Raw genomic sequence first — 12,517 nt, forward strand, 5'->3', positions numbered from 1 at the left:
TAGATTAGATTAGATTAGATTAATAAAGTGTCTAATGACAGACATTTTGCATGTAGGGCATGTTTATTTAAATTTTTAGCTTTTAAGATTTTTAAGAGTATTATTGTAGCCAACAGTCTTTTGATGTCAATTTCAAGTGTGTCAATTCAATTCAATTCAATTCAATTTAATTTAATTTTATTTATATAGCGCTTTTAACAATGGTCATTGTCTCAAAGCAGCTTCACAAAAATGAAAGAATTTTTTAGAAAAGAAAATGTTCTTTTTCACGTCCTGTTTCACTAGAGTATAGTAAAAGTACAGTATTACTACAAAAAAAAAAACGTGTGGTGTGTACAAAATGTAAAGTTTTGTCTTTTTTTTGTGGGTGTCTTGGGGCGCCAGGAGGGAGTCTCGCCCGGGGAGCAATTTAGTGTAGAACAGAACCGCCACTGGACTCCATGCACCCAGACCCCGCGGGGGGAATCGAACCCCCGCCCCTGAAGGTACAAGGCGCCAGTGCTGACCACTGTAACCACCACAGTAACCGCAGCTCCAGTTTTCTCTGACTCTTGCTCCTTAGACCCAAGTTCACTTCTCCATGACGGAGTAACGTAACGTGGAGCGCGTGCGTAAAATGCGTATGCGTTATGACGTCATGCCCCCAGAGCAGACGTGGCAAAAAGACGGTTTAAAGTCGCAGCTGTTAGCCGGAGCTCACCTGCGACCATTATTGCGTATCACATCAGGGGGGATTTTATTATTATAACCCGAGAACTTTCCTGTATTTCAGACGCACAATAAGCGCCATGGCGTCCACTGCGAATAGTAATAATAACGGTTCTGTGGGTAAATGGGAGGTGGTGAAAAGGGGCAAGAAAAACAACAGCGCTGCTAAGAGTCAACCGGACAAGAAGTCCAGGAAAGCTCTGACCGAGACCAACTTTCCAAAAGTTAACCTTAACCTTAACCGTAAGTATGATAAATGTTTTTTTTTCTTTCTCATTTTATACTCTGAATCCTATCTGCACTTAATTAGCTTAGCTGCAACAGCTAGCTGCTAGAGTGTTAGCCTCTGCTAGCTCGTCTGTCATTTCTGTCAGCTCTAATAAACCGGTAAACCGTAAAAAATTATATAATAGAGCCAAACATACAATAGTGGCTTCTTATACCTCACGTTTATTTAGCTATCTCACTTAACTTCCCTTCGCTAGCTAGCCTTCTAGCTAACCGCTAGCTAGTTAGTTAGATACACGTTGTCTAAAATCTCTTATAAGACCTTTACGTTTAAAGGTGGATAATAAGTTTTTTTTTTATTCCTTATTCATATAAATTAGTATTTAGATATGTAGAACATGATACTACAGTAAAACAACATATTTAAGTCGTGGCCTTGGCTCAAATCTTATCAACTGGATTGGAAAATTGATTTCCGGGCCGGAATGGTCGTTTGTGGTTGGACGCAGCGCCTGTCAATCATTTTAAACGTTCTGCTATATGTTCGAGGGGGCGGGGCATCACGATCATGATTGAAATTGGTTCAGAATCATTGTATGGTAGACATATATGGGCTTAATATTTATCATGTCTTCTGTGAAATCGGATGTTATGTGATTTGATGGATTTGTGGTTAGCACTGTCGACTTGTGCCAACAGAGCTTGGGTTCGATTCTTATCTCAGGGACAGTGTGCAGGGAGTTTACATGTTTGCCCCGTGTTTCGTGGGTTTAGTCTGAGTACTCCGGTTTTCTCAGACAGTCCAAATACATGTTAGTTAGTGATTCTAAATAGTCCGTAATACGTGCATGTGCGCTCCTTACAATGGATTGGGGCCCTGCCTTTTGCAATAAGTTTCTTGGGATAGGATACATGCCCTCCTGTATACACAATAAAGCGTTATAGACGAGGAGTGAGTGATTTGGACATTGGGCAAACATCATGTTATAATACAGATCCGGGTTCAAGCCCCACCGTTGGTGGTTGCCATACCCCATACTACCCAGATGGTTAGAAAAATAGGATTGTTGTGTCCGGAAGGGCATCCGACGTAAAACTTGTCCCAAGTTGTGTGTGTAATCAAATAGATTAGTCCGCTGTGGCGCCACCTTGACGGGGGCAACTAAAAGAAAGAAACTTTTCAACATTTAAATAATGATTGGAAGCATGCATAACCCTGTGACATGGGTGTTTATCATATGTATTGTACGGTATAGATGTACTGTATTTATACATTAGATGCCCGGCAGCACTGACACTTTGTATACATGTGATCCACATTTTGCTTCTGCATTGCAAAGCATTTCCAGCTACATTCACAACTACGTTCACTACTTCATGTTTTATGATAAAAGTTTCAGAGGTCTGGTATTAACCTTGTGGTACCACTGACTTATGCACAGTCGGGTCCATAATAGACTGCCCAAATTGACTGTGTTTTTAAGTGCAAAAATCTGTAATATGTAACTAAATTTCATACTTTTAGTATGAGTGTCAACCAGACCATAATGTACATTAAATAGAAAGAGGTGGAAAAAATCTGATAAATTTTCACTGTTCACTTTAGACAATAAAAATCAATAAGAGAAGTGACTTTTGAACCAGTCAGTTTGCACAGAAGCAGATTTCATCATCAGGATCAATACACAAAGTATTGGCACACTTTGGTTTAACCTGTCTTAAGTTTTTTCTGCATGCTTGGTTAGAAAAAAGGGAATGAAGTTAGAATAAAGGTTTAATACAAAACACTGGTTTTGAAGGTGACGCAGGCTGGGTCACCTTTAATATTATCTGCGAGTCGGTTACTGAGGGTGTGTTGTTTTGAGGAAGGAGTAATGGTTAAAATGATCGACCTTGAAGTCCAGTGAGGTCAGCTTCAAACCCCCACTGTTTTACCGCACATATTGCTGAATTTTCTTCCCCTTGGGGGGCTTGGGAATTCAGCATTAGAATAAATATTTTGCTGAATCAGCACATTAGTGTAATTGTGTTTAATGTAATTAATCAAGATGAGTTCTCTTTGTCAGTAGTCTTTCAGTAATGACTAGTTTGGCATGTGGCATACTGCGTTATTTGGTTTTATATTCATTATAGATTTTTTTCAGGCTGGACTTGGTGTACTATTTGTCAGTTCTGCAAAATCACTTGGGGAGGAAAAATATTTGCCAGAGTTCAGTTTCAAAATGTCTGCACTCTGCCATATTTCTATCCTGGTCTGTCTGTCTATTGCAAAAGTTTTGTGTTATAAGTGGATCTGTGATGCCATAGGCTGTCTTGAGCGAAGTTTCGTGTTCTTGCAAAATAAAGTGACACTGTTGTCTCTTGGATGTGACCGTTTTGCCTCCTTCTTACTCGCATCGAACAAACTCGTATACTCTCTTGCTTCAAACGCAGCATCTGTAAAGATGTCCGAGACAATATTCGAGAATTTGGAAAAGATGGGGAAGAAGCAGAGCAAGGAGCAGGTTCCTCCTCCTCCGGCTGAGACTCAACAGAAGAAGCAAAACACGGCAAAGCAGTCCAAGAAATCCCAGCCCAACGCCAGCTCCAAACCGACCCACTACAAAACACTGGAGGAAGCTGTTAAAGCTGTGAGTAGATGTCACAATACACATGAGTACCAGCACTTTTTATATATGTAATTGTTTTTCTAGTTTATCCAAGTCTATATCAAACTTTGTACTCTGTAACTCCTCATTCTTTCTTGCTGTCTATGTGCATGGCTGGATCTCTCTTTGTTTCTTTTCTAGCTGGATGTTGGAGAGTTGAAGAAACAGTTGGAGAAAAGTCAAACCATGTTTCCTGAGAACCCGTCTGTGTGGGTGAAGGATCTGGCTGGGTACCTCAACAGCAAACTGCTCGCACCTGACCCCGATGCCACGCTCAGCACCTATGCTCATGGTCTGTTTCTGAAAAGTAATTCAAAGTATAATGAGTATAGCGGTTACAGACGTGTGTGTGTGTGTGTGTGTGTGTGTGTGTGTGTGTGTGTGTGTGGTAACTTCAGGATTATGATGTTGAATCAGTGTGATTATTTATTTATTTTTACCTTGATCTCACCAAAGCAAGAAGTTTCATATATGAGACCCAAGAATGAATTTGTGACTTCATTGTGATCCCTGTGCAGATTACCCATACTGCCTAGCTGGAAAGGAGCTGCGCAATGTAATTAAGAATGTGATGGGGAAAAGCGGCGACACCCATCAAGAATTTTTCAATCACTGCATGTTCTCCATGCTCCAGGAGCTGGATAGACCAACAAGTAAATACCAATTCACTATTAATTGTGTCAATAAAATATACATTTTGCCTCATATACCTTTTTAACCATGTGTAAGACTTTAAGGTAGTATTCGTTCAGCCAACATTCTTTATGTATTCTGGTTACTTCAGAAATTTAAAATAATTTCCCTTTTTTTTTCTTCTTCTTCTGGTAGTAAGTAACCACACTGTGTATTTTAATAGGTGAACCACTTCATGGCTTCAGGATGTGCATCCAGGCCATCATGATGAGCAAACCCAAAATCGCCACCCACAACTTGACTGAAGTAAGTGAGATTAATGTTTGTTTGCTGGCCTGTAGGTTAGGTTAAATTTTTGGTTAAAGTTTTGCCACAGTTGCTCAGATTTCTAGGGTCTTCAGAAGTACTGTAGTCTGTACTATTTTATTAAAGCAGAAATATCCGAGAAACTCGGTTCTTTCTTTTTGGCAAATGACCTCAAATGGACAGCTCAAAAAAATGTTTACACACTTCAAAATGAAAAATAAATGTCTTCCTTTTGACGGTCACAAAATGATCACTGCTGACCGAATTTTCGCAGTTGTGAAAAGTTCCTACCAGCATCATGATTGTTGTTTTAAAATATAAAACTTTCACCTCACGTTTAAAGGTATTTATTAGTCTACAAAAACATCCAGAGGGTTGGTGACCCAACCAGAGCAGAAATTAACTAAAAATAAAAAAGTTAGTGTTTTTTCAAACTGTCTAGAATAGGACATAAATATGTGATTTGGGACGCAATGAAATAACCAAATTGACTTTTGTAAAAGTTTTCATCATTTAGTCAAAGCAGTCAATTTTTCTTAACTCTTTGATGTTGTGTGTGTTAATCCTAGCACCTGGAGCTGCTGCGCTCTAACCAGAACCGACCAGCCAAGTGTCTGAGCATTATGTGGGCTCTCGGACAAGCCGGTTTCTACGACCTGAGTCAAGGCATACGAGGTGAGTATTCTTATCCCAAGTATTTTTGGGATAAATGACTGGGTTTGGATTAGACTGAGATTCAAGAATTAATCGCATATTGGGTTTTTTTCATCCTGTAGTTTGGCTGGGCATCATGCTCCCTGTTCTAGGAGTGAAAACACTGTCTGCCTACGCCATTGCGTACCTAGAGAGACTTCTCACGTGAGTTACTGCTGATTTAGATCTTGCACATTAAGAGGCTTCTAAGGCCTTGAGACTTACTTTAATTCATACTATAAGTTGTTCCATCTCTCTCGTAGGCTCCATGCCAACCTGATTAAAGGGTTTGGGGTTATGGGCCCGAAAGAATTCTTCCCCCTGCTGGATTTTGCTTACATGCCGAAAAACGCACTGCCAACAAGGTAATTATTGCAAAGTAACAACACCGGAGAGTGTCTTTACACGTCAGCGTGCAGCCATTATCTAGTGATTGATTATTAGTCTAGTGCCTTACAGGGCTGTAGATTTGATTTGTTAATGGCTGTCTTGGCTTCAGCCTGCAGGAGCAGTTGAGGAGACTCTACCCACGGCTGAAGGTTCTAGCGTTCGGAGGGAAACCGGAATCTACGCTGCACACGTACTTCCCTTCGTTTCTCTCCAGAGCCACTCCCAACTGTCCCAATAACATGAAGGAAGAGGTGAGAGGTTATGACACAGATAAAATGTTGACCGACCTCTTTTACACCAACTTTAAGAGCACCTGAATGAAGAAAGGCTTAACACCCACCCTTGATTACAATTATTATTATTATTATTCTCTTTTTTTTATGATTTTTAACTATAGGGATTAAATGTAATTGTGAAAAAGATCATGGGACACTTTTTAAAAAAGTTTTTAAACAAGTAAATCCAAATATGAGTTTAGAATTCTTAAATTTTAAACATCTAGTTTTTAAATAAAAAAAATGCTTCTCACCATAAATATAGCCATGGAAGCTGGCTTGGCGTTAAAAAAGAAAGAACGAAAGAAAGAGAAAGATCATGGACCTGTCCTTAGCAGCAGTTACCACTAGTGGTGGTAGTAGTAGTACGGGTCTGTAAGTATTTGTTTACCATAAGGGTTAGCTATAAGGGTGAGGTCCAGGAGAGCTGACATTGTCCATGGCTGCCTGGCTTCTAATGTCAGGTTCTTTAAAAATGTGATCAGATGCTCCATATAAACATAATGAGGTGTAGGTTCAGCTGGAAATTGAGCTCCAAAGTCAGTCAAAATGCCAGACTCGATGACCTCTTTCTTGTTTATCATGATAAGCGAAGGTGAAGAGGTGGTTAAGTTGAAACTCTTCAGAGGAATGCGATCCAAATCTAACAGGCTATACTGTAGGGCGGCAAAATGGCGATGAGCCTTTCACCTTCAACAAGGCTGTATATTTGATTATATAGCCGGGTTCTGCGTCAAGTCTACACCCCAGGTCTCTCGTAGCCGCATGCCTAGTGCCATAGCCAGCGACGCAGCCTGACGTGCACCTTCCTATGTCCTGGTAAAGCAGACAGCAACAACTGCGATTGTTCCACATGGTAGCAACGCCTGTATGGCTTCTTCTGCGGATTTTCCTCCTCTACTCTTCCGTTTTTGGAATTGAAAGTTGAGTTTGATTGAGTTGAAATCTGAACGTACATGGACTAAATAGTGGAGAGACTAATCTGAGAAATTCATAAATATTTTTTTCAAGTGTTGTAACTTAAACAGCAGTAACTTAAATGCTAGTGAACATCCGTGATCAGCTCACTTTCACTCTCCACTATAAAACCTCACCAGAGAGTACCGTAGAGACTCAACGCAGTGCCACAGAAACCCCACATTAATAAGTGGTTAATAAGCTAATAAGTGGTTTAGTGGAGTAATTTTGTAGTGCAACACAAACGCACCAGTATGAATGCTCACAACGTCACAGGTCAGTTGTGTAGCCTATCGGCATAGGCTTTGCATAGGCTTGTCGGGAGAAGCACAACTCGGCCTACAATCAAAAAATAAACGAGCAAGTGCAGAAATATGTAGTCCTTGCTTAAATTTTTTTTTTTATTATTCTCTGTAGTTGCTGAGCTGCCTGACCGAGTGCCTTTGTGTAGACGCTCAGAGTTTGGGTGTATGGAGGCAACTTTACACCAAACACCTCACCCAGTCCAGGTAAACGTTAACTTTACTACTAATTAAGTGTTACTATGTACAGTTCAATGTGAGTACATTTATAATTATACACTTTATAATTAAAATTTCCAAGTGCCTTGTTGTAAACTTAGTACCCGTTGTTCCATAACAGCCTGTTACTGACTCACCTGCAGAGTATATGGAGCACACTCTCACCCAAGGTACAGTAGCGAATAAATAGTGTTTTGGCTTATGAGTGCAAATGTTTAAATCTAATGCTTTTTTTTTTTTTTTCTGTAGTTGCGTAGCAGCCTTCAGGAAACCATTCAGTCTTTCAAGGTGACCAATGATGAGATTAAAGCCACAGCTAACTTGAAGGACATACAGGAATGCAATGCTGTTTGCAGTGTAAGAGACAAACACACATTTCTGGCACACGTGAGAGATAATATTCTGGCAATTAGTATTATACCACAGGTCTGTTAAAGATTGTCTCCTAATTGGTCAGAAGCAGGTGATTATGAATTTATCACACAGTAGTTGTCACAACAAGTACTTCTCGGGGGACATGGGACAAACAAACGGATTTAAAAAATTGTAATTGTCTATATGGTGAAGCCCTCTGTGAGCGGAATGCTTCACATGTTTTTGGAAGGAGTCTCCAGTGCGAGTGCTTATAATGGTCTTTAACAGCACAAGTTCGTCTCACGAGAAATGGAAGACAAAAGAGGACACGGAGAAAAGTATTTAATGGGTTTCTTAAAGGCGACAGGGGTTTAAACATGAAGGAAGATGAGTGAGATAAAGACCACAAGGTGGCGGTAATTCAACGTAGACAAGACAAGCCCATTATGGCTTATATTCCCTACATCAGATGCTGGGCATCATTGTAACATGATAAAAAAAAAATGATGTCTAATTTTTCACCGTAAAACCTATCAATCAATGTCATTTGTCATCGCTGCTCACTCATATTCCATCTCTGCTTCTTTCCACAGACTCTACAGATGAAAATACGCTCTCAGGGGTTCCCGTGGTCCCGGGTGTTGATGGTACTGTTGGTCTTCATCGCTGGGTTTATCGCTCACGACGTAAGATCTAACGGTGCGTTTGCCGACTCCACCACAGCGCTGTACCTGCAGAAGAGCGGAGTCACCGCCGTGTCCCAGCACACCTGGAGAAAGGTGTCCCAATACAGCCAGCATGGCGTCAGGTAAAAATCTATTTAAAAAAAAAAACCTACACAACTACTAACACATTACTACACAAAACTAATCACGTGGCTTTGTGCCCTACACTGAACTTATGTGTTTGTGTGTGTAGCTGGTTAGCTGAGACCATGCCGTATTATTACTCTCTGGCTGTGGAGGCAGTGGGTCCGTCTTTGGAGACCGTTTTACAGAAGCTGAAGGTAGCTGCGGTCTTTATTGCACAGAAAAGTTCTAACCTGTTCCTGTGGCTGCAGGAGAGCACACCACGACTTGTGGAACGGGTGAGATGCTGTCTATATTAAATCGTCACAGAAGCCTGTGTAAATATCATAATATTTGATTTCATTAACCTTTTAAAGACTCCCACTCGCGCTCATGTGCACGTCGAATGAATGTTTCCCTTTGTTACAACTTCACAAAGTTTGGTGCCCAGGGTAGTGCAGGAGAAATAACAGTGAGATGCCAGGGTTAGAAGGACAGATAATATAAGGCATAGATTAGTGTTTATTTACATGACCATATAAACAGGATGGACACCGAAACCAAGACACGAAGAAAACTCTAGGAGAGAAAATGGACGATGCTGAGGGAAGGAACAGAGTCAGCCTTCTGAGCTTCAGTGAGTTGCTGTCAACGCTTGTAGCTCGCAAAACGTAACATCCATAGATTTTTTTTATCTTGTCTATTAGGCAATGGTTCCACAGAACAAGCTGGAGTACTGAAGTAGTAGTCAAAACATCAGGCTTGTGAAGAAAAGCTTCAAATAGGTCAGCAATGAGCTTTAGCCCGCATCACAACACATGAAAGTGTGCTCAGGTGAGAGTTCATCCGATAAACAGTCAGCAGGACTCTTCAGATTGGAAGTTTAAGATTGGAAGAATCATCTGTATCATTTACTAAATTGAGCATAATGCATCAAGAGAGCAATGCTTTTTGGGACTGTTTCCTTTTTAAAACTACTCGGGTTGCAGTTACATTGCCAGGCTTAGAGCAATAAAAACATACCGTGGAGGATAGGTGGGGAACTTTTGTCCCTTAAATTAAATTGTCTTAGATCTGAATTGTTCAGTTGCTAGGAGTTTCTACCTTTACCTGTTTGTAAATATTCCTTTGTGTCAGCACAAAGTCATAAGCTAATTACAATAATTTCTGACATGGATGGAACTTTCCTCTAATTAATAAATGAGACTAAAGTGTTGTTGTTTTTTGTATGCTTGCCTGCTTTTCAGATCAGCGCCAACACCCCAGATAGTGTTTTCCAGTTTTTGGAGTTTATAAAGGAGCTGCTGCTGTTTGTGCATCAGAACTACATTCTCCCCACCTTGCATTACATCATTGCAGCTCTGCAGCATCTTTGGCAGTCGCTGCAGGACTCCTGCAAGTAAGTAGCTACAGTAGATGTCTTCATTTGTAAAGGCTTTGTTGGTTTTTGGGCACGGACTTTATTTTAAGAGCAAAAAATTTATATGAAACCCTTCCAAGCAGAACCATTTCATAGCCACAAACAATTTTAAAAAAATAATAATGAGTGCGCTGTGTGTACATCTGTGAATTAGGATTGTAACTATGCACTTTTGCTTTAAATTAAAAAAAAAAAAATTTTACTTAGGGTTATGTTTTAAAGTATTAGCGTAGAATTTTTCGTCAATTTAAAGCTCAATTTACACTGAAATTTGGATCATGAAGATTCATTTCTGGGCTTGACTTCTATTCTCTGTAAAAACTTTCAGTTTCACTTGTTTGGATTTCTTCAGTTCTTAGTTCATTTTGCCAAATATTGAGGACATCATCATGAATTAATGGTCCCCTAATTATTTTTTTATTTATTTTTTTGTTACAAGGTGGTTGGAAAAATGTGAAAATGGGTGCCATATAACATGCTGACAATTGACGTTTTTTTGGTCACTGCATTCTGATTGGCTGTGAAAATGCTTCCTAAAAAGGCAGTTTAATTTAAAGCTACAGACTTTTTAACTGAAACAGTATCTGGCTGGAAGAAGTGAAAGAAAAATCAGGTGTGATAGAATGAAATGTTAACAAATTTTGAAGATGGAATTTAAAAAGGGAATTTAAAAAGGGAGTATAATATGCAAGCATTTTAAGATATCCCATAAATCAAGTTTGTGTACGAATCTACATCTTAGGGAATTCCACTCATTTTGAGAATTATGTCAATTCTGTGCTAACTTTTTTTAATTTTACACTTTACCAATAAAAAAAGGTTCAATGTTTTGTTAATGCATGTATATGCTAATAACATGTTTTTTCTTCCCCACCTCTAGTGGTGAAGTATCGCTCCTTTGCATGCAGAACCACGTGGTGGCGTTCACCAACAGCACATGGATTTACTTACAAGATAAAACAACAGCCTTCGGAAGCTGGGCCCAAGAGCTGCTGTCCAAGGCGTGATCCACATCCTGAACACAGAACAGAGACTGTCTTTATTCATGTCTACCCTCTCGTACAGTACAGTAAAGACTGTAGGGACTCACAGAATTACATTCTGATATTTCTGTATTCCTGAGGGTTCAACAGCAGGTCGAACACTTGCCTCTTCTGTTTTCTCGCCCTCCTCAACTCCACTACTATTTGTGACTTCGCCCTCACCGCCATGCCTCAAATTCTGGACTTTTTATATGACCGATATCTCCCCACCCCCAAAAGATTTTTGTACGTGTTCCTTTTCATCTGTTGTGTTTTACTTAAGTGATCGAAGATACAATATTTATTTTACAAATGTATTAGTAAAAAGGAAGGCTAAAAGTGATAATTGGATATGAAACCAGGGGGGCATCTACATTTTGCTGAAGTAATATCTGACAGATCCTGTACAATAAAGCTTAAAATTTTATGTGCTCAGTAAATATTAATTTAAACACATGGGTTTAAGCATACAGCTACAAACTTACCGTAAATTCAGATTTTTTTTTTCCTTCTTTTTGTTTAAAGATTGACCTGTTCTTAGCAACAGTTGAGATTTCACTTTTATGTGCCACCTTTATGTGTAAACAAGCTGTTCTAGCGTATAAAAAAAAAAGAGAGGTTTTTATTTTATTTTTTTCCTTTTATCTGTCAACCATTGGTTAAAATGTCAGAGCATGCCAAGATTTAGCCTAATATAGAAACTCATTCATGAGCACTATTTGATTTATGGATCATTGTAGGACTGCTGAGTTGTTGATTTTTATTTGGTGGTCATGAATTATTTTATTTGTATAACAATTTACTGTGCGACTGACATTTATGATCTCAGCCAATCTGTTTATTAGTAATACAAAGATTTTGCGGTGACTACTGCTACTCTTTTCAGCAACTGTTCTACTCGATTAGCTTTCTAATGTGATCCTTTGGGAAGCGCTGTTGAAGAGAGACACCAATATGTAAGTTCCCTACCCCTGCATCAACAAGACGACTTGGAGCTCCGTCTAGAATCGAATTTTTACTTGTGAACTTTTCCGCTTTGTGTTTTGCCTCCAGAGCTTTTATCTTTATGGAGCACAACCACCAAAATGTCTGAAGATATTTATCACTATAATGGTAATCGGTCTGCTGTGTCAGGTTATAGACAGGTTCAGGATTGGCCTAAAGGCCCGCCACATTACATGACAAGACTAGAGAAGGTCCGGAATGGAAAAGAGAAATAATATACAGTAAATGTGATGAACTAATTTTGTTGCTTTGTATAAATGATTTCTAAATAAATTAAATTAATAAAAATGTGTGGAGCCCTGCTCATGCTAAATGTCAGTACTTTTAAATTATGGATGTTGATGCAAGAGTAAGCTGTTGTGGTAGCTCGAAATATTTTACATCGTGGAAGGGTGAAGGGGTTTTCCTTCATCAAAGGAAGTTTTTTTTTTTTTTTTTTTTCAAAATTCCCCTTTAAAACATCTGATGTGGTCATCTAGACCTGAAGGTGTTGCTTAGCTCTCAATAGTGTATTTCTTCTTTTTATGAGCGGTGTTCAGGTCAAACTGAATTTTTTGATTGTGCAGATA

The 12,517-nt window shown here is 39.3% G+C and overlaps 1 protein-coding gene across 1 annotated transcript; it reads left to right on the forward strand.

Annotated features, from left to right (window-relative positions):
- The first annotated feature begins 640 nt into the window (after positions 1–640).
- Positions 641–12,238, forward strand: tmem214 (transmembrane protein 214). Its single transcript, XM_053508912.1, has 16 exons — positions 641–951; positions 3,370–3,566; positions 3,726–3,876; positions 4,103–4,237; positions 4,441–4,523; positions 5,093–5,198; positions 5,300–5,381; positions 5,480–5,581; positions 5,716–5,857; positions 7,256–7,347; positions 7,481–7,529; positions 7,609–7,716; positions 8,307–8,521; positions 8,632–8,800; positions 9,749–9,900; positions 10,802–12,238. The coding sequence occupies exons 1-16, from the start codon at positions 789–791 to the stop codon at positions 10,926–10,928; spliced, it is 2,073 nt and encodes a 690-aa protein (XP_053364887.1). The 5' UTR covers positions 641–788; the 3' UTR covers positions 10,929–12,238.
- Positions 12,239–12,517: the final 279 nt, after the last annotated feature.

Source organism: Clarias gariepinus, chromosome 12 (genome assembly GCF_024256425.1).
Source record: "Clarias gariepinus isolate MV-2021 ecotype Netherlands chromosome 12, CGAR_prim_01v2, whole genome shotgun sequence".
Lineage (NCBI taxonomy): Eukaryota > Metazoa > Chordata > Actinopteri > Siluriformes > Clariidae > Clarias > Clarias gariepinus.